General features: G+C 41.1%; 1 protein-coding gene across 2 annotated transcripts in view; it reads left to right on the forward strand.

The window, feature by feature from the left end:
- Positions 1–1,783: 1,783 nt before the first annotated feature.
- Positions 1,784–22,273, forward strand: part of gria4b (glutamate receptor, ionotropic, AMPA 4b) — a 177,785-nt gene continuing 157,295 nt past the window's right edge. For both annotated transcript variants that reach the window (XM_030745811.1, XM_030745812.1), the window contains exons 1-2: positions 1,784–2,145; positions 6,723–6,881. In XM_030745811.1, the coding sequence (XP_030601671.1) occupies positions 2,055–2,145; positions 6,723–6,881 (250 nt within the window). In that variant the 5' untranslated portion in view covers positions 1,784–2,054. The remainder of the gene's footprint in view (positions 2,146–6,722; positions 6,882–22,273) is intronic.

Raw genomic sequence — 22,273 nt, forward strand, 5'->3', positions numbered from 1 at the left:
TGACATTTACATCTGTTGCATTAGTTAAAATTAAAAACTGCTTTTATATCTGTGTTGTCCTGTAAACTCTAAGATTACATTAAAAAGTCCTCCCAAAGTCTCATTTTGCTTCTGTATTCAGCTCCTCTTCCTATTCTTTTATTCTTGACATATTATTTACTTGATCAATTTGCAAATTTTTTTTTGATTAATTAATAAAGCATTTCACATATAAAATGTCAAAGCAGTTTAAAAAATGCCTGCAGTGCCCATTACTCGTACATTTTCATTAACAATCATATATCTTGTTTTATCCAAACAATAGTACAAATATTCAGCTCAAAGTAACAAAACATCAGTTATTTTGATTTGAGAGGCTGAATCAGCTCCAAGAAAAACTCAAATGATTATTTAATCATGATTCAAGAATCACTTTTATTTTAATCATCTATTGAGGGAAAATGGTCAGGACCTGGCTTGGCTATCTGTTGTTTGTGAGTCAGAGATGTAATCTTAAGTAGTAGTCTGGTTTTCTGTAGTTTTATTTGGATTCAGTTTCACAGTATTATGAGTGATGGCACTGAGTAATCTTGTAAAGATACAGTCTGAATTTTAAATTATATATTTCTCTCAAAAAAAAAAGATAAGAAGTTGTGTTTTTTTTTTTCAGATTTGCTGGAAGGCACTCAGTCTTGCTCACATTCACAAAAGCAAAATCAGCTTCCAGGCACTGCTTCCGACGGGAGCCTTGCACATAATTACTCATTTTCAGTCGGGTCTATACCTGCGGCAACTACAAACTTCAAAATCAGCAGAACTTGAACTGAAAGCAGCCTCAGTGTCCCCTGCAGTTCCTGCTTTAGCTGAACCACCGCAAGGAGACAAATAGCTACACTTCCTTAAAGTCTCAGATCATTGGATTTTATTTTATCTTGGAGGATGCAGACAAAACTTCCAAATTAGTTTGTTTAAATTGTATATCTGGGGACACAGAAGCAGTGCTGCTGAAAGTCTGTGTTGTTTGGTCAAAGTGACAAAGTTTGAGTTCGTCTCTGCTGCAGCTTAAAGGAGTAGTGCAAACTTTGGTGACCCGTGTTCATGCTGGGCTAACCTGACTTACTAATTGCTGGACTTTTTTAAAACCCCATTTTCCCTTATATACATTCATTTTTTGTTGAAATGCATTTCTGAAGCGTTCAAAGCAATAATGCAAATGTTTATTTGTTGGTGTAAGAGTTTTATACATGTGAATAAATAATGTCACATGGTAGCAACCATTAAATGGGCAGAATGACTACTTTAAGCAACTCAGCATGATTTTTTTTAAGTTAAGAGGCAGTTCACAGAAAATAAGCCCCCAATTTTAACTTGCTCATTATAATTTTATTAATTACTGCAATTTGCGCAGCTTATCTTAAATTGCACCCTAAAGGCTGTATGCAGAATGACTCAGAGGACACACTGGGGTTTTTGATTAAGTTTATCTGCCCGTGCAAGACGATCTATCCGTAATGATGTGCGACAGATATCTGTCAGACATCCATCTTCGCAGGCACTCGCAGCGGTTCTTGAAGTTTTGGTGTTAAAGGAGCTGTGGGGACTTTCTCCGCCGCTCGGTGCTGATGCGCGGGCTGAGTGACTGACGTCCCTCCCGCATGCCCGCCCGCCTGCCTGCCTGCCTGCCCGGGGTCGGGTAAAAGGCGCATGTGTGTTCTTGCTGTGATGTGAGCTGAGCCGCATCCAGACTCACTGGCCGCCGCTGGCTGATGCCCCCCCACCTCTCGTCGTCCTCCTCCCTCCCTCCCTCCCTCCTCATCTTGGTGGTGTTGTGCGCAAAATCTCCAGCGCCGGACGGACGGACGCAGTTTGACGGCACAAACGAGCGGCACTGCGGGGGGAATATCTAAGAAAAAGCCACCCAAAGCAGACATGGATATTTAACCGGCATTTGATTTCTTTCTCTTTTTTTAATCTCTTTGTTTTTATTTTTAATTTTACCTTGTGATGTTGGCTTTGCACCGGGGGTGTTAATTAAACCTGCTCGATGTCTTTAATCAGTTTGTAACCTGAACAAAATGAGGATTTCTTCTCGAGATTTGATTCTGTTGATGTTCTCTGGCTTTTGGGGACTGACAATGGGTGCTTTCCCGAGCAGCGTTCAGATCGGTAAGTGTGAGCGTTTTATGGTAGCTCCAACCACAAAATAAATCCAGTGAATGAATCCTGTGGACGTCCTGCCTGCTGCCTCTGACCTGCCATTTAACACCCCGGTACTACTCAAAGTGGGCATTGCGGATTTTCCCCCACAGTCTTTTTAAAATTTTTCTTTAAAACATGACATGAAGACAGGGTTTTGTGCTCCGTTGGAGCTGTGCATGCTTAGCACACACACGCACACACCTAGTGCGCTTTGCATTTGTGTGTATCCCGGTGCACTCTGCACGCCACTGCAGCAGATCAAAACAGCAAAGTCTGTGTGTATTCCCCATGCAGGCTGCCTGTGCATTGACTGCTGTTAACACTCTCGCAGACCCCGCTCTTATAATAAACCGCTGCCACGCTCCCAAATGCCTTACAGCTGCACCGCTTCCCCCAATTTGTCATCAGTTTCACACTCTTTTTCAGCATCTCTGTGTTTTAATTTAACCGGGTTTCTCATGGGAGGGAATAAAGCTGACGGATTCATGGTTTTCATTACACCAGCAGGCAGATTTACTGGGTACATTTAAAGGCAGGGAGCTGGAAAACGGGCCCAACCGTGACCTCCATTTGTTAATCATTCGTTAATCATTACCACCCCCCAAACAATCATCAGAAAAGTAGTGTTTGTGCGTTTTCCTGCAAAAATCTGCTATCCACGTTTATATTTCAATTGTTTCAAGAGTCAAACCTTAATTCTGAAGTCCAACACTGACATTTCTTTTTTTGTGGGTTTACCCTTAGCTGCACCCCTGCTTGTGACAAGAGTTGAGGCACATCAGATACAAGTCAGGCTGATGAAAAATGACAAGCTGTTCAAATGATTCTCCTTGTCCTTTTATATCAACGTGATACTCCAATCCCCAGGCCACCCAGAGAGGGCAGAGGTCAGGGTCTGTTACAGAGCAGCACCCCTGGAATTGAGGGCACTTGAGCTGCATTGGTGGGGGTTTAAACCTGCATCTGTGAAATTGTCGTGCCAACATGTAAAACATTTAATTTGCTGCTGACGTAAGCAAAACTGGTGTGGGGGGAATTTCACTCATAATTTCCCAGCTATTGTAAACGGTCTCCTGATATTTCTTTAAAATCATAACTTATTCTCATTATCGCTTGACAAACGTCATCGCTGTTGATGTAATCCCTGTGTCATCATATTTCCCATCTCAGGCTGGTTGTCCTCTGGGAGTGTAAAAATCCACACCCGCTAGTCTACATTTAGCATTTTTGAGCTGCATCAGCCTTCAGAGAGGGCAAACATCTCCCCGATCAACACTTGTCAGTTTCAAATAATCGTCACTGAAATCAACACTTATTAGCAGCAGGAAATTTGCTTTGTACACGCGCATGCAACCCAGAAACAAGTGGACAAATAGAGTCACAGCCAACATGCACCACAGCTGCCAAAAGATGAAGTCATGCATGCAGAGACGTCCTCAGAATTATAAATCCCATTTCTCATTCATTTTCTGACCTGTCTTATTTTTGAAGGGCTGTGAAGGGTCTGCCAGCAGACAAATATGTCCCGCTGCCATACACTGCATGGCAGCAAAATTTACTGCTATGGCCATCTTTATGATTATTAATGTTCTGGGTTTGAACCTGCCTGGTGTCCTTCTGTGTAAAGTTTGTATTTTCTCCCCATTCCTGTGCAGCTTTCCTCCCACAGTCCAAAGGCATGTGTGTTAGGTTAACTGGTGAGTTTAAATTGGCTGTAGGTGTGAATGGTTGTCTGTCTCCCTCTATGCATTAGGTCTGTGATGGACTGCCATCCTTTCCAGAGTGTTCCCAGCCTCTTGCCCCGTGGCAGCTGGGATAGATGGTTAATAAAATGGATGCATGGATGGATGACAAAGGCCAGATTCTGTGCGTTCACAAAGCACGCAGATTTAAATCCATCACAAAAGCAAGCCATGAGTTTGAGAAATAATATTCCATCCAAAAATAAGTTACCATCTCACATTAAGGCTCCATCTGCACCTGCTGCTGGAATATTTAATCTGTATCTGGATATCTTCTGGATAAGGAATAGTGTGCATTAGTGCCGGTGTGAATGCACACAGAACGTGTTGTAACCAGGTCAGCCAAACAGCATCACTTTAAAAGCCTAACCAGGGACATGGACTACTCACTAGCTGTGGCTAAAAGTCACACATACATCGCTCTGATGGTATTTTATTTGAGTCAAAGAGTGTTAATGTGTATCGTCCCAGTTAATTAGGTTATATAGAAATATAAATCAGGATCTGACCCACTGACAGGCCTCAGCCAAGTCTAAATGCAAATTGTAAAGGGTGAATAATCTTTTAAGAACAAAGTCCGCTCAGGATCTTGAATGCTCACCTAAATCTGATTCTTTTAGGTGAGCGTAGTGATGAGAGTTGGGTTTCCAGGCTATTGCTCCTGCTATTGATTATTCACAGTAAGGAATGTAAGCCTGATTAGCGAGACTGGAAGAGGAAGAGGAGATGCCACGAGCTGTTTCCACTTTGAGAGGATTCTACATAGAAACTTAGAAAAAAGATCACGTGGGATACGTACACAGTCAGGTGTCATAGCTTGGATTAAATTCAAAGACGTGATGAGAAGTCACGCAGGTGTTAATGGGGTCACAAACAAGCAGGCACGTTGGAGCCACCAGGGTCTTGTTTTCAGCAAACCATATGTCAGGAAACTTCAAAGTCTGAATCCCCTAAAGTGTTTGGTTTTCTACTGAATCTCATTTTATGTTTGCATCTAGATGAAGGGAATTTCAGAAGTCTAAATAAACTGGATTTAGGTCAACGCTTTTCTATTCAGCAGCAACTGGAAAAGGGATAAATTTCAAATCAGGAATAAATTTAAAAAAACTCTCAGAATGGAAATCAGATTAAAATCAAAAGAAGGTTTAGATGACTGGTCTCCACAGTGTGGTTAAAATATTCTAAAGTTTACCTTTTAAAGAGGTCAGCCATAAAAAGAACACACTGGCATTTTGCTCTAAATGACATTTACACTGTCTCATCCCAAGAAATATAGCCCTAAGTCAGATTTTGAAATGTGAAACAAACTGCTTCTAACCTAAAAACACTACTGACATTTGCACAGCCGTGAATAGCTTGGTGGAGATCTTTGTATATGAAAGAGGCTGTAATACAAGAGGACAAGAAACAAAAATCTTATCTCTGATGCCAAACTGATTTATGACACTGGAGCTACTCTTGCATAGAAAACTGAATGAAAATCTGGGTTGATGCAGAAGGATATTTGGTGAATATTATCACCTACTATGCTTGCATTAATATGAGACAAAAAAGATCTTGCATGTTAAGCAGGCCACATCCATGCTACAGAGCCTAGTGATACCTCAGGAGCAGCTAGATTTTACTATTAAGACGGACTTTTCTTTACTTTTCAGACATAGCAGGAAGTTGAAGGTGTGATTTACCACACCGATACTGCTCTTTTATTACATTTTATACATTGTGCAATCATTTGTGGGAACCTCTATGATTTCTCTTTGATACTAAGTCTGTGAAGGGCTAACAAAATTTTCCTTAATGCTTTGGAGTTTGTTATAACAAGAAAAGAAAAAAAAAAACACTATTAGCTGCTCAAATGCTTCATATCACCTGTTTTAAACCCTAAACAAGTGAGTAATACTGTACTGTAATTTCAGTCAGTCAGGCACTTTGGTGCTGACTGAAAAGTCCTCAGGGTTATTTCCTGAACTATCGCTGCACCCATGTCCACGAACAACAGCTTGCTAATGCTAATGGCCTCGTTACTAGCTAACTGTTACCATAGTGTTCTGGTAGCTGCTGAAAATCTCAGCCCGGGTGATCAGCTGCTGGCTAGAACCCTGTATGTGACAGACTGGCAAACCCTTGGGTACACATTTGTGATCTGCAGAGGATGGATCTGTCTTTCTGGACCTTTCCTTTACTGCCACTGCAGGTCTGGCTCAAGGTTTGGTACCTTGTTTCTGTTTATATAAAATGGTACTTTTTGTAACATGCTCATCTGAAAATATTTAAAATGCCAACTCCTTTGTGAGAAATAAATGACTGATCAACATGTTTAGCTGCTATATACCAGTGTTTGGGCCTTGTGCCCAAATATAGCCTTGCTGAGCATCTCTGTACCTCAAAGCCTTTTTCAGTATCATCATCCTGTTGAAACGAGCGTCAGAGAAGAAAAAGATTGTATGTGTTGTTTCTAAAGGCACTGAGCCCCTGAGGAGCCTGCAGGTAGCCCTCAGCACAGCACAGCACAGCACAGCAGGAGAAGTTTAATTTAACTGTAATCTAAAGATTGAAAGCTCTCCCCACAGAAGTGGTATGCCTTCTCTGAAATCTTTTATACTACATTGCAGATGGGACTGAGGTAAGTTGCACCCACGCGGGCAATAAACCCGGGCACTGACTTGTGTTAAATATGTTGCTTTCCATATTTCTGCACTACAGTCGACAATAACTAATCTGTCTAGAAAAGGTTTAAACTTGAAGGTGAGGTGCAAAGAACATGCTCTTCACTGAGCTCTCATTTCTCCTGCCTCTCTTCAGGTGGTCTGTTCATCAGAAACACTGATCAGGAGTACACCGCCTTTCGCTTGGCAATCTTCCTGCACAACACCAGCCCGAACGCCTCGGAAGCCCCGTTCAACCTGGTGCCTCACGTGGACAACATCGAGACGGCCAACAGCTTCGCCGTCACAAACGCCTGTAAGTCCGTCACACGGTTTCATGTTGTGTTTGTGAATTTTGAGGGGTTTCCTCTGCAAAATGGCAAAATGTGCAACGTCATTTAAGAGGCTAACCAAGTGAGGACACCATTCACGTATTAGATATATTGTCAGTATTGTTTGATGATGTTTTATTTAAACTGGTGTCTTAAGTTCCAGTATCTATCCTGGAACTGTACTGACCAATTTAAAGTGGTGCTGTAGGTCAGCAGTGTTTTTAGAAGTACTACTTTTCATTGCTGACTTGTTTAGATGGGTAGAAATACATGTCTTTGGGTAATAACATGGGTTCTAAATAAATGCTCAGAAAAGAAAAACGAATGGTGAAATAGATTCAAAGACACAGTTTACAGACCGGCTTCTGAGTTCAAATTTGAGTTGTAGATAACACAGCTGGATGCACACAGGTTTCCTGTGTAGTGAGGGGTAATTACTGATATTTCAGATGGGGTTAGCTTTTGTTTTACACAGTGTTATCTTAATAGACAGACAGTGAATTCATCATTTTAAAGATGGATAACTAAGAAGATCAGCAACTGTTTGCTTGATAAACCCTCTGTTTGTTTGTTCTGGTAGCACAAATAGTAATGAGGTTAAATTATAGTAATACAATAGGTGTCGTCCCCAAAATGACACATATTTGGGATGTGTGTGTCCCTCCAAACAGCTCAGTGTACGCGTGTGAGGATGTGGCAGCACTGCTGTCTGTGAGTGTGCTGGTTCGCATCTGATCTGAGCAAAGCCACACATGCCAAAGGGGACAGAAGCTGTACACACAAACAGCAATCACGCACACACTGCCATGGTTAGATCTCCTAACAGTAGTAGGCAGTGATTTTTAGTGATGATCCCTGGGGAAACATCTTCTTTCTTTCCCTTTTTCTCACTCTCCCCTCAGCCCGAGTGTGTGTGTGTGTGTGTGTGTGTGTGTGTGTGTGTGTGTGTGTGTGTGTGTGTGTGTGTGTGTGTGTGTGTGTGTGCGAGCGCAGAGATGTGGGAGTTCCTGCAAAGACCATAAAACATGACAGCCTGACGTCTCCCGCTATCTGTGGTGTGATCTGGTGATAAAAAAATCAATGACTAAATTAAGCAGACAATGAAGTGCTTTTATGTTTGTTTTGGTAATGGAGGGGGTGAATTGTGTGCGTCTGTGTGTGAGTGTGATGACCACAGAGAGCTCAGCAATGCTGTGATCAGATAAAGAGAGTGAAATGTTTTGAAACACCCCGAGGTATTTTGTCTTACATTTTAAGTTTGCATGATAATTTCAAGCTCATATCTACTCTAAGCTTTTAAATTCCACAATTTTTAATTTTCACATTTGGGTGAACTAACATCTTAAAATGATTTCAAATTAGCTAAGAGTGGTCTGTTCTCACTAGATATCACTTATACAGAGAAGAAACCTTTCAGAGGCGCAGATTTCTGAGATGATTATAGATGTTTATTTGCAGTGGAATGAGACAACATGATGGCCAGAAAATAACAATTATAGACTGGACTGTTTGCAGTGGTGATGCAAAGGGTACAGGGCTGACTATGATGTTCACAGATGACATTGTGATCTATAGAGAGAGTAGGGAACAGGTTGAAGGGAGCCTGCAGAGGTGGAGGTATGCTCTAGAGAGAAGAGGAATGAAAGTAAGTTGAAGCAAGACAGAATGAGAATGGAGACGGGTGTAATGGTCAAGATGCAAGGAGCAGAAATAATGAAAGTGGATGAGTTTAAATACCTGGGATAAACCCTCCAAAGCAACAGACAGTGCACACGAGAGGTGAAGAAGAGAGTGAAGGCAGAGAGGAGTGGGTGGAGACAAGTAGCAGGGGTGATTTGGGACCGAAGGATAGCAGCAAGAGTGAAAGGGAAGGTTTACAAGATGGTAGTGAGACCTGCTGTGATGGATGGTTTGGAGAAGGTGGCACTGAAAAAAATAGAGACAGAGCTGGAGGTGGCAGAGCTCAAGAGGTTCAGATTTTCATTGAGCGTGACCAGAATGGACAAGATTAGAAATGAGTATATCAGAGGGACAGCTCAGGTTGAGCAGTTTGGAGACAGCGTTAGAGAGGCAAGGTGAGGTCTGAGGGATTGTCGATATAATGAGCAATAATATAGCAATATAATGAGCTGCCAGGCAGGAGGAAAAACACAGAGGAGAATTGTGGACACAGTGAAGGAGATCATGCACAGGGAGTAAAAAGAAGTTTTAGTTTATATGGAGCTCCACGGTTCCAGTTAACTGAATGGCTAACCAACCTATGAGTCTGATGAGATTGTCCAGGGTTCTTTGAACACCGAGCTTTGTTCCCGTTCCTCGGCGGGACAGACACTTGCGTGACCCCAGACTTCTACCTCGTGGTGTGGTAGGACAGACAGCTACTGTAAACCAACACAGATTGGACCCCAGTGATCAATCTGCTAGTTCTAATCATGTGCTGCAAATACAAGACAACAGATAATAATAATCTATAACTCTCTTCAACAGCATAAACATCTTGCAACCAAATCACATAATTTGTGACACATAAACTTGTTGTACCGAACATTCATAAGATTACCCTGCTGAACGGCATGCTGGGTGATGCAGTCTAGTAACAGCTGTGAGGGGCTCTGTCGCTACATGCAAAAATGAACTGTAATAACATTAATGTGATATACTGTGAGACTGCCAGAATCTTTAAAACACAAAAACAAACTCTGATATATATCACTTTTTTGGTCATACCGCCCAGAACTAAATTGTTCCTTTCAACCCCGCATAATATTGGTGTCCCCAACACTCCATACAATGAGCCATTTCTTACCATGTGCACTGCAGCCCTGAACTTTGGTAGCCATCGCCTGGCAGGGAGGTGCATGTGAAAACCCACATGTGCAACTCAGTCTCTAACCTGCTGGTTCCCTTGTGCAGAGTCTGTATTTGATTGCACTTTTTGAGTATATCCTCCTGCACTCTTTAGTCATGCAGCTTCCCTCGTCTAAACCACGCTTCCAATGGTTAGAACACGGCTGAGGTGAGTTACCACCTGCTGTGCGCTACATGTGAAAAAGGAAAACTTCGGGCAATTTCGTGACTAGATTCCCCCTGAAAACAGCTGCAGCTTTATCTAAACTGTACTTTTCTCCACAAAGCAAATGAGAAGCTCTGCTTTTCTTCTGTAACAGCACATTTTTCAGTTCTCTGCGGAGATCATTGAAGCCACGCTGACAGAAGCATTAAGCTCAAATACTTTTATAACTAAAACCAGTGTATCCACAAGATTTTGCCTATTAATAAGCTGTTAGATGAAATTACAGAAGATGAAGCTGTACTGAGCTCCATGGGGAATCGAGCTAGCAGCAGACAAAACAATACAAGTAAAGAAGAAGAGAAGTAGGCACAATACCTGAATAAGCAAATAAAACATAAATGTACTACACATATGCTAAATTACTGGAGGTATACAGTGGACGCTACTACAGTATTTTAATGTGGCTTGTATAAATGCATAAATACTTGAATGAGTACAATATTTACATTGTGCAGTAAGAAAAGAGCTTGGACTTATCAAAGGTATGAATGGGAGTGAAGTGTATGAAACTATGGGATTTTCACCTTTAGTTTAATGGCTGCACAGTCACAGGAAGTCAGTCTACAGTCCATTGATTGGCCAAGCCGAATCAGAGCAGAATTACATGAGCCAATCAATGGCTCTGATAGCTCAGGGCCAGCGGGGAATCTGAGATCGAACCACATTGCTAGTTTTCACCCCCCCGTTTTACATTTCCCACTGTCTTTATTCTTTTTCTTTCTTGGCCCCCTTTTCACTCCATTATCAAAGGCCCTGAGATAATGGTTATGAATAGGCAGTGTGACCATGTGGCATTTAAGGGCATAGCATACATTTGGGAAGAAGAGATGAGAGACTGAGCTAATTTGTGAAGAGAGATTAGTCCATTCAGCGGCTCGCTGTGCTGCTGTCAGGAACGCTGATGGGGATAATTGGTGGGAAGCCGAGGACAAATGTTGTTGTATGTTCCCATTGTCATTGATGATCATTCTATAGACCCAGACACTGATAAACTCTGCTGCGTTAGGTTGATTTACAGTTTAACCTCATTATTATTCACAGTGGGGTTACTGGCGTTACTGGCATCATACTGTGACTGAAAACTACTAAAAAAAATATATTTTCATAATTTATACAGCAATTCACAGTAATGTATCAATATCACAATAATTGCAACACTTTCGTATAATTACCTTTAACAAATGAAACACTGGTCAGGACATTTGTTAGACTTTGTGTTGTAGCAGTGGGATCCAGGATTTATTCATCTCTGTGGAGGGAAGCTGGACCTCTTCCAGCAAATGAGCTTTTGTAGATTTTTTGCTGATTACTTGTCATTCCAAAAAAATTACTAAAACATTTATTAATGAAACGATGACTAGCTCTTACACATTTTCTCACTGGCCACTTTAATGGGCACACCTTTCTAACACTAACTCAAAATTATCTTTAGAGTCTTACCTTTTTGCTGACTGTGTCACATTTTTGAAAAAACGGTATTTGGTGAACTATTGCTGCAAAACTTAGACAAAGAACAACTCCAGAGTCTGACTTCCTAGAAATGTCTTTTCTGCACTGGCCTAAATTGTAAGATGAACTTTTTGGTCACAAAATTAAAAAAAATATTTATTTGTGGGCTACATAGATTTAAAAGTTCAGTAGCTCCACCCCTTCACTTCCCCCTACTGCTATGCTGACCAGGTTGCTGTTGTGGTAGTCCTCAATTGCATTCAGCAGCCCTCCAGAGAGTCTCTGGACTCCAACTTCATCAGCTGGCTACAGAAGTCCTTGTTCTGTTGCAGAAATCTGCTGTGAGCTGGAGGGTCACGCTAATCAGAACCAGAGAGCTGGTTAATGCAGCGCCAAGCTCATTCACAGCAGAGCAGAGCAGAGCAGGGACCTAGCAGTTGCAGTTCAACATAATGGAGTTGGAGTCCAGCCACGGGGCGAGCGACTCACTGCAGAGGCAGCTGATTTTTGCCGTCATAGAAAATGTTTGCAGAGGGACATCTTATCTATGGGAATTTGTACAAATACTGAAAACCCATCTGCAATCATGTTCATTTGATATATTAAATTCAGTTTGGCTTTTTATTGTCGTAGGAGTTGTTAAGGAAGCGCAGAAATCCAGCCTTAACCTTTGTAACTGACTGCAACTTTTAAAGTAACTTTCTTAATTTTGCTGTTCTTGGTGAGGGAGGGAGCATGACCTTATCTACACAATAAGTTTTTTTTTTTTTTTTTTTTACACCAATTATCAGATACTGTGCATCTTGAATAATTCTGAAACAGATAATGAGGTCAAAACATTGAAACAATTTGTACTGAGCTGCCTGGAAGAAAATAAAGCAAGTTGAGAAAATTGAAACTTTTAATGTTGCCTCATTTTACCAAACCAAGTGCTGTCGCTGTAGAATAACTTCAGATTTAGCTTGAGGTTTTTGGAGCACGCCCAGAATGAAACATTCATGTATGCTGGTCACAAAGTTTAGTCTGTCAGCCAGGGTCGGTGCCAGAGCGTGAGGGACTACGGGGAGCATTTGGCTCACCTCAGTTGGCTGTTTCATAAAAAATTTAACTATGACAGAAAGGCTTGCATTGATACGGTCATTTATGTGCACAATTGCTCTTGCACTGACACGCTATAAAAGACGATGCACGCAAGTAGGCAATCCTTTACAGGCTATGCAGTATATTCAAGGATAAACCTACATTAAAGTACATTGTGAACCCGTATAATCTATCAAACTTCAGCATGTTCTAAAAACCTTGAATTAACAATATGTATTCAAAGAGAAATATAACCACAGTTTCAAAAGTACAAATAATACGTGTCTTAGATAGCATGAAGTACAAAACAGGAGAAACAAGTGGATTTATGAACTCACCACACACTGGGACAGTTGCTGTCTCTGAGTGTAGAATATCAATACATTTCCATTTGTTTTGCAATTTTTGATTGAGGTCATGCTTTAAATCGAACTGCACAAGCTGACGAGAGAAAGAATTAAACTAAGGGAGCCCAGTGACCTTTCTGGATGGGCCCGGGCCCCAATGGCCTGCCTCTAACCTGGTGTGTTTTTGATAAACCACTGTTAAGTGTGAAAAATCCTGTTTTTAAATGTGTGGAAAGGATGAAGGTAACAGGCCAAAGCAACAGACTGCCTGATTTATTATAAAGCACCGAGCCAGCATGGTGATCATTTCATGGCTCCCTGCCTTGTTGTCACTGTGCCACCCCTGGTCATGTGCTGAAGTTCAGGACAGTCAAAATGGCTCTGTTACTGTCCCGAGTCCTTGAACCTGAATGACTTCTAATCCATTTGTCCCTCCCAGACTGAGAGGCAATAAGAACTTCCAGGTGTGTCTGACAGCAGCCTGTGCACACCATTAGTGAAAATAGGTAGAAAATAAAGGCACTGTGACAAATGCAGTGCTTAAGAGGTTGGGATGGCCCATCTGCTTTCAGTACAATAGAGTAGGTTAGAGAAGTACTTCACTGAGGAGATTTAGCATCAGCAATACTTTACAGGATTATTCACTAAGCACAGATTCTACACAAGGAAGGAGAATGAAATGACGAACACGTCTGAAGAGAATAAGTGAAAATCGTCTTTGTTGCTGACAGGATGAGACTGCGCTGGAAGACCACACTGGATTTTATGTAAGGTGACAGTTCACATTTTGAATTTCTTTCACGATTTATGAAGAACACTGAGTTCAATGAAAGCATCCAGTAATGGACCTCAGTTTACACAGACTGTATATAAAAGATGGGCATAGATGCGTGTGCCTGAAATCTGAATTCTTTCTAATGGCCAGCAGGGGGCAACCTTTGGTGTTTCAAAAATAAGTCAGACTACACAGAAATCTAGAGGAAATTGTCCCTCAGCTGCTGAGGGACAATTTGTACTGATAAACAATTTGCTAGCAACCAAAGCAATCGCAGTGAGGTTTTCACCTCTGATTTAGCTCAGCAACCGCTTATAGCCAATCACAGAATACACATTTTTCTCTAGTGACCGGGGGTGGTGAGGGGTTGCTGATTAGTTTCTAAGGGCTGTGTGACCGAGGTCTGGACAGTTTTTGTCCTTAGCAGGACAAGCCCTCATCAGGGTTTCAGAAGACGAGTACATTTGTAGTTCGGTTAGGTTTAGGCACCAAAACTAACTGGCAATTGCTAAGTTGAATTAGTCAAATGTAGCATTTGAGTGGATTACATAAGTGGCTGTGTGTCTTACTTTGGTGTGTTTTGGTTTTAAAAGTACGGACCCACCATCACTGATAAGTATTCCTTTAATAACTTCATGTGCAGATGATTGGATAGAAGAGTTGGGAGAACTGAGGGGAAAAGGTGAACTTTTTTCATGTAGTGGACACCAGAGTGATTGGGTTTGGATGGAAAAAGGATATTGAATAAATTAACCCCCCAGCAGTGGAGGGGCAGTGTGTAATTGAAGTGCTGAGTTAGAGTGAAAGTGAGTATTAGATCCCTACATGTGCATTATCAGCTTCAAATTAAATCTAGATTTGGACAGACTCTCACAAGTTCATGTAGAAAATAAAATGAAAACGAATCAATATGCCTCTGAGCAGCTGCAGTCTTCAGCGGTGTGTGTTACCTTTTCATCTGCGCTTCATTCATGCAGCCGATCTTTGTTATGCGTTTCGTGGTAACCTCTTAACCATCAAGCAAGACAAAGGCTTTAAAAGGCGTGTGCGTGGGCGAAAGGGGTTAATATGACCTCCTACATGCTGCCCCTGCCTTTGCCTTCATTGAAACAGTGACATCCTAATCTGCATTGAGTCATTTGTATTCAGCATGATGCTCTGAGTCACTCCAGATCCAGATTGCAAGCAGCCTCTTCCTCCTATATGTGCTCAATCTGCACAGGAGAACCTACATTTTCTGTGCTGCTAACACCTGAACGCTCACTTTTCTTGCTCGTGTTTAAGCATGAAAAAGCTGTCCCATTTGTGTTTTAGGCATTCCTGTAAACAATCTGGTTGTGCAGCGCCTTAGCCCTATTTAAGTCTATTATCTATCCTTCCATGGGCTCTGTTCAGAGGGGCTCTTCTGCTCTGTGGCGCTGCCCTTTAAATGGCTGCCCGTGCCCCTCATTTGTCTGAGGATGCTTCCGCATGGGTGAAAATATACAGACCTTTCAGCAGAGAATGCTCATGTGTGTGTGTGTGTGTGTGTAATAGCTGGTGGAGAAAGGATGTAGAGAAAGGGGGGGCGGCTCCTAATGAGAGATTAATGTGGTGAAGTAGGGAGGAAGATGGAGGTTGGAGAGATGAGGAGATGTAGGGGGTTTAAGAAAAGGAGGAGGTGAGAGTGAAGAGGGATTTTCATAAGAAGTCTGCTTCTGCAGATCAGAATCTGAGCAATTTTCATGTCTTTACAAAGTAAAATTACTTGATTTTAGCTGTGTTAATGTTTAATGTTAGTTACGTGTTGCTAAATTTAAGTCAACGGGCCTTTTGATGAAAAGTTTCCCCTGTGTTCTCTGTTCCTGTTAGTGGCAGTTTGCAAGGACAGCTGATGGAAGAGTTGACTTTTCAGTGGATTTGCGTGATATGTTAGTTTTCCAATAGGCCACTAAAGCAAGTGATGAATACAAAATATTCAAAGTAGGAGGGTGTGTGTATGTGTGTGCAGACCTCTTCCAAGCACACACACTCGCTTGTTTAATCACAATTTTTATTTTATTTATTTTTTTATTATTATTAATTTTAATTTAATTTGGTAGAGGTTACATTGTAGCTTGTAGAAGATAAGCAAAGAAGTGGCAATGTTATGTGCTTCTAAATTATCAGGGTGAACCAGCTGTAAAAGGTTAGACCTTAGTCACAAAGAGCTACAGGCCGGTCACCGACCCCCTGGCAACCTGTGGTCCCTAGAGAAAAATGTGTATTCCCCGACCAGTTGGCAGGTGGTTGCTGTGAAATTGGTCTCAAAGAGGATGCTACACCAACAAGCTCAGGTTGCTGCAGTCCCGTGTAGTTTGCAGGGAAGACACTGTCTTGTCTGCAAACACTCGCAAACTACTTGCCAAGTGGTAGTGAAACTTGGAAAACTGCAACACAACTGGAAATGGAGACTGTTCTCCTTCAAAGTAAAAGTTGTTCCTCACGGCTGTGACCAAAACATTTCAAAAGGTGTGACCTAGTTGCCAGCAACTGTTGGCAACCACTCGCCAACTGGTCAAGGAATACACCTTTTTCCCTAGCAACTGGTGGTTTAATGAGGGTTGCTGACTGGTCTCTAGGCTTGTGTGACTGGGCCTAATCTAGCATGGACTCCCAGATAGCTTGCTATTTCTGATACTTTCATCCATATAATGTATCTTCTCACTTCTGACATGTCTACCAATCAGAAACAAATATACATTAAAGCCCACAGCCTACTGGTGTCAAGCCAGAAACTGTAGAAAAACATTACACAGTTTTCAATGCCACTACATCTGCTTGGTAGGCGTCTCTATACAAAGCCTCACTGTAGCACACAAAAACAAAAAAAGAAGTAGAAACTACTTTTTGTTCTGATTCTGCAGCTGTGCATTATGAGTTAATGAATTACCTTTAGTTTAATTTTCAGAGAGGAATGCCATTAAATTAGATAATTAAAATCATGGTGACATTTGTCCAGCCACCCAACCCAAGCTTGCGACCAGAAAAATAGCACAACCCGTGTTGTAACCCCATTAGCCTGTCAAAATACTGCAATTTTACATTTTGCAAAACATTTTATTGATGCACGACAACAACTGCAACTTTGTGTGATGCTATATGTACATGTAAAGAAATTTAATACAACCGCTGATGTAGATGAACACATCTTAACTATGGCTTCAGTTAAGATAATGCAGTGATTATTCATAGCTTCAGTTTTTCTGGTGTCTTAAAATGAAACAAGCTGAAAAGCACCAGCTTTTATTCACGCAGTTTTAAATGTCATTTCTTTGCTGGTTTCATTCAGTTTCGTCTCTGCTCCGTCTTATTCACTCCGCCTCCCTGCACCTCCCCCTCCTGATCTGTGTGCTAGTTATATAATTGCCCCCCTGAGGTGTGTTTGTGAGTCTGTGCGCTCGTGTGTTAGTGGAGGTCGCACAGGTTGAGTTAGAACTCGGAGGAGACAACTTGCACTGAACAACAGTTAACCATTAATGTGATCCTTCAGATACTGTTTGATTCATGAAATCAATAGTCGGCCTGAAGTGTTTTAAACACAGAGGAAAGAAATTGCAGGAGGATGTTTCAGCAAAACAAAACATTTTACAAATGTGACTGGATGGATAGATGATGGATGGATGGATGGATATGTATTCAATGCTGTTCTCTTTTTTTGAGGGGGGGGTATGCAAGACTTATAAGCTGAATTTTATAAAACTTGGAGGAGAGGTGGACTATGTGCAAAGGAAAACCATCCATAAAATTTTGGTGTTGGTCTGAATCCCTTTCTTTAAAAGTGGCAGATAGGGCATTAGCCTTTACTCTACTAATATCCTTCTAGTTAAAACGCAGCCATCAAAAGAAATGTGCTTTTTATTATACTTCACAAAGATTGTCTTTAGACCACTGAAGAAATATTTAGCAACTCTTTAAAATTGACCTATTATGCTTTTCCTTCATTGCTGCCATTTTATATCAGACTGATGTGAAATCATGTCAGAAAATCTCCCGCCCCATCTCATCTACTCCCTGAGCACACTTCTTAAGCACAAACACTCCCTCCTCCTCCTCCTCTTCCTCCCTTCCTTCGTTTTTGTGCCTATTATCTTTCAGTCCCATCAGTCGCACAGACTCCACCGTCTATCTGAACCATCAAACAAGGACGCCCATCGTCAGGGTTTACTGCATTTAGTGTGTAGACATATTGCACAGACATACTCGAGCAGACACATGAAGCATTTCAGAAATGAAGAATGTAAAGACTAGCATCCCAGGGGGAACTTCAGCTCGACACTGTACTTTAGCCACATTTGTGGCATTAGGTAGCAAATGAGCAAATGCTGCATGATGTTGAACATTATCAACCTTGGGAAGGCTAAAGAGGACTTTACATGCTTGTTATTATTTTCTGTAATATGTATGCTGTTACAGTGGTGGATACTAATGTTAAACAAGGCCAAAGTTTGAAATAATGAGCTGAGAATATGTGCAAGTAATCCATGCGAGCCAAAAGCTCAGGCTTCAGACTGTTCAGAACATTCGGTTTCAGGCAGTATCTTCTGCTCTTTGCCCTGAAAATGAGAGTGGATATCCTTAAATGTGGTCATCTCAGGCACACAGTGTCCTCCCCACCTGCTGTTCAAACTTTCAGCTTGCACCAGTTTTTTGTGACAGCGTGGACTTTACATTATAACAACACTGCACCCTTCAGATTTCAAGGAAGTATAAAAGTTTTGACTGCTTGGTGTCTTCAGCTGTCCGTGTCCACAACCGAGTATAATGACCACTTAAGACGGCTTGTTTCAGACAGTGGACACACCGAGGCCAACAGTGAATCATACAAAGCTACTCTGATACAGCCCAATAACAATATAAAGTTGGCGATTGTGACCATCAGAGGTGGGAAGTAACGAAGTACAAATACTTCGTTACTGTACTTAAGTAGATTTTTCAGGTATCTGTACTTTACTTAAGTATTTATTTTTCTGACTACTTTTTACTTTTACTCCCTACATTTTTACACAAGTATCTGTACTTTATACTTCTTACATTTTCAAACAGACTCGTTACTTTTTAACACGTCAGAAGAAGTTTGCATTTCCGATCAGTGCGCCGTCAAACATCAAACGATCTGAGCCTAAACGGAGGAATAATAACACATAAGAGACAATCGTACTGGTGTATCCTCCATCACCGGGGCTTATCTCGTGCAAAGGGATTAAATACGCAAACCCATATAATTAATGTATCATTTATAGCGCTATAATCGGGCCGGACCGAGTCCGTAAGTTGTGCTGCGGCACACAAACAGCTTAGCTAGCGCTACTGAAGAGGAGCGAGCATGAAGGGAGTAACGTGTGGCAGGTAAATGCAACGTTTCTAAATGCTCAACAAATATCAGCAAACACACAAAGTGTGTGCAGTTTGTCACACAGTGTGTCTGCTAGCTAAAAGAAGAGCTGCTGTATTTCAGGGAGAGCAAAGAGAGAGAAGTTCACTCAGAGATGGAGAAAGAGGACAGGAGAGGAAGAAGAGAGGTTAGAATTAAAGGTAAGGACTGGAAAATAAACTGAAGTATGCTGACTTTGTGTAATTCAAAGATTCTATGAAAATACTGCAGTTTAGTGTGTAATAAATAGGTTAGCTTGTTGTACTGTATTTACAGTAAAGCTCTGTGTTGGACTGGAGCACAGTGTTTGTGTTCATGGTCAGAGTTACAGGTTACATCAGTGCAGCAGAGATGAGTCTGAATCAAAGCTGCTGATGCTGAGATTCATTCACTGAATCCAACATTTCTACAGCCTGTATGCTGTCAGTGTAGGGGATGGAGATCAGCTCAGATAGCTGTGAAATACTGGGTTACATCTTTGTGAGTTCACTTCATCCACACAGAGCAGTAAACCTCAGAGCAGCAGCAGCAGGTCAGCTGATCACAGCCTGCACACCAACATCATTTACTGCAGCTACAATAGAAAGTTGTGATTCTTCTCCCCATGCAGAGCCACTACAGCTGATCTTAGGGTTCCTCCACCTTCTGAATCCCACTGTAACCCCTAAGTATCCTCATGTTGGTGTTTAGGTGGAGGCACAGTCACCCTCTACTATGGAGGACACAGAGAACAGAGCTGTGTTTAAATTCCCTTTCACAGTTTGTGTCCTACATAACAGTTTCAAGCTGAGAGCATTCATTAGGATTAAAATTTAGATTGGAATAATGTTTGCATTCTCATGTAATTTTATTTTATATTATTACAATAATGTATAATAAGGTTCGGTTAGTTTTACACAAAAATAGCAGGTAGAAACGTCCTCCAAAGAACTACTTTTACTTTCTTACTTTGAGTACATTTCAGAGCCTGTACTTTTTTACTTTTACTTAAGTAGAGAAGTTGAACCAGTACTTCGACTTTTACTAAAGTATTTTTTAACATAAGTACTTGTACTTCTACTTAAGTACAGAATGTCAGTACTTTTGCCACCTCTGGTGACCATAGCTCACATTAGGTCACTTACTGAGTAGGTGACATTGATTGTTTGCTGCACACTGTGAAACTCTGTGCTGCTGGACTAAAGATGTGTGTGACGCATCCTCTTTTTAGAGTTTGTGACTTCTTTGCAGGAACATCGAAATTTGAAACATTGACTTCTGTCATTGCTACAACTTTGTGTTAAATCAGAATCAGCCCTACTGGGCAAACACATTTACTCTTAATACCTTTTAGAAATACATTAAAGCAGGGGTCTCAAACTCGCGGTCCGCGGGCCGCATCCGGCCCCGCCCCCTACTTCCGGTCCGCGATTTGATGTCAAAATATAAGACAATTTAGCCCTTTAAGTTACTTTTTGACATTTTGCTAACTCATCTTAATTGTAGGGGAAAGCGAAATGTCAAAAAAGTAACTTAAAGGGTCAAATTGTCATATTTTTTACATCAAATTGTGGACCGGAAGTAGGGGGCGGGGCCGGATGCGGCCCGCGGACCGCGAGTTTGAGACCCCTGCATTATTAAAGTCTTCAGTGCAGTACAAGTCTAGTGAGACTGGATGTGAGTTGTTGATATACGCATATGACCAGGAGTCAGTAATTCTGTTGCAAATACACAGATGAGAAAATGCTAGTGTGCTGCTTTTGAAGGCGATGGCAATCTGATGTATAACTTCTGAAAAAGCTGCTGATGCTGTGCCTTTTTTCTAGAGAGAACACCCCTAAGGTGAGCTAACATCATCTAATATAAGCAACAGTACTGATCATATCAGAGCAAATACAGCTGTAGCTGCAAAATCCCAGAGGGCAGAGAATTGAACAAAGGTGTGCTTTATTGCTTATGATTTGAGCTTTTATTTTGATGGAGAAAAATTGTATTATTTAAAGGATTACTTGGTGTCACTTTAATGTGATGTTACCTTGGTTGTTATTTAGCTGTTATCAGAGGATAATGTCAACAAAAGAGGCTAAAGATAATCATTTGGGTCAGACCCACTATGTTTAAAATATGTCAAATGAACTGCTTTGCTGTTTGCTAATTGGAAAACAGATAAAGTGTGTCAGCAGGCCACACCGGACAGTGACAAGGTAACTAATGCAATGCAGAGAGCTACCCGAGTTTAATTAGTTATGATGGCCTGTGTCATCTGATGGGGATTATTGAACATTTAGAAGCCATCAGGGTTGTGAAGCAGCCTCACCACCTTCCTTCTCAATTAGAAAGCTATTTTGGGACATGAGGATGCGCTGATGGATTTTCTCCAAACTAGGACAGGAAGTCATGCCAGTTGCTTTGTGTTAATCATTTAGAGGATTCTGCTCAAATTTTTTTGCATCTTTGAGCTCCCATTTGATTTTTAATACATCACAAGAGGGAGAAGTAAGGCCACAGCAAACAGCAGTTAGTAAACTTTATCATACAAGTAAAAGAAAGCACAGTTTGATTAAAGTGAAGCTACGGGGTGGCCTTGAATCATCTCACTCAGGGTAAGAGTATGGGCTGTCATATTCATAAAGGAAATTAATTGTGTTTTAGAAAGTGAAACAAGCTTTAGTTTGTTCAACTTTGGAGGGCAGACAAGTTACATTTTGTCTTTTATGGCAGGACATGAGACAGCACTGCAGCATCATATGCATTCATTTGTTATAACATCCTCATGTCCATGTAGATTAAACTATGAGACGGCAACACCTGCAAATAATGTCTGGAGATCTGTTGATGATTGCAGTGGGTTTTTCATGCACCTCAAACAGCAGAAAAAAAAAATTAACTAACAAAAACATTTTCAAAGTAAAAAGAGTCCATCCTGCAACAGTTTAAGCAATAGATGAACTCACATACCGAAGATACCGTCTTAGAAACAGAACTAAAAATAAAAAATGAGCTACAGCTTTTTGTGAGCACAATAATCACAACCACCCCATGTGAGAGCAGATAATCTGATTAGATTTAGAGCATTTCATACATTTAAATATTAATAATGAAACAGTGATTTTCCAGAAATTACTGTAATACAACAAATTAACACCAGATTTTATGAAGCAATGAATGAGTGAATTGAAGAGCTAACAGAATTAATTAGCAACACAATAACTAAAGCAGAAAGCACAACAGGTATCATACAGAGAGGAGAGGATCTCACTGGATCTTTTTTGGTATCCATA

The sequence above is a fragment of the Archocentrus centrarchus genome, chromosome 14 (assembly GCF_007364275.1).
Source record: "Archocentrus centrarchus isolate MPI-CPG fArcCen1 chromosome 14, fArcCen1, whole genome shotgun sequence".
NCBI classification, from domain to species: domain Eukaryota; kingdom Metazoa; phylum Chordata; class Actinopteri; order Cichliformes; family Cichlidae; genus Archocentrus; species Archocentrus centrarchus.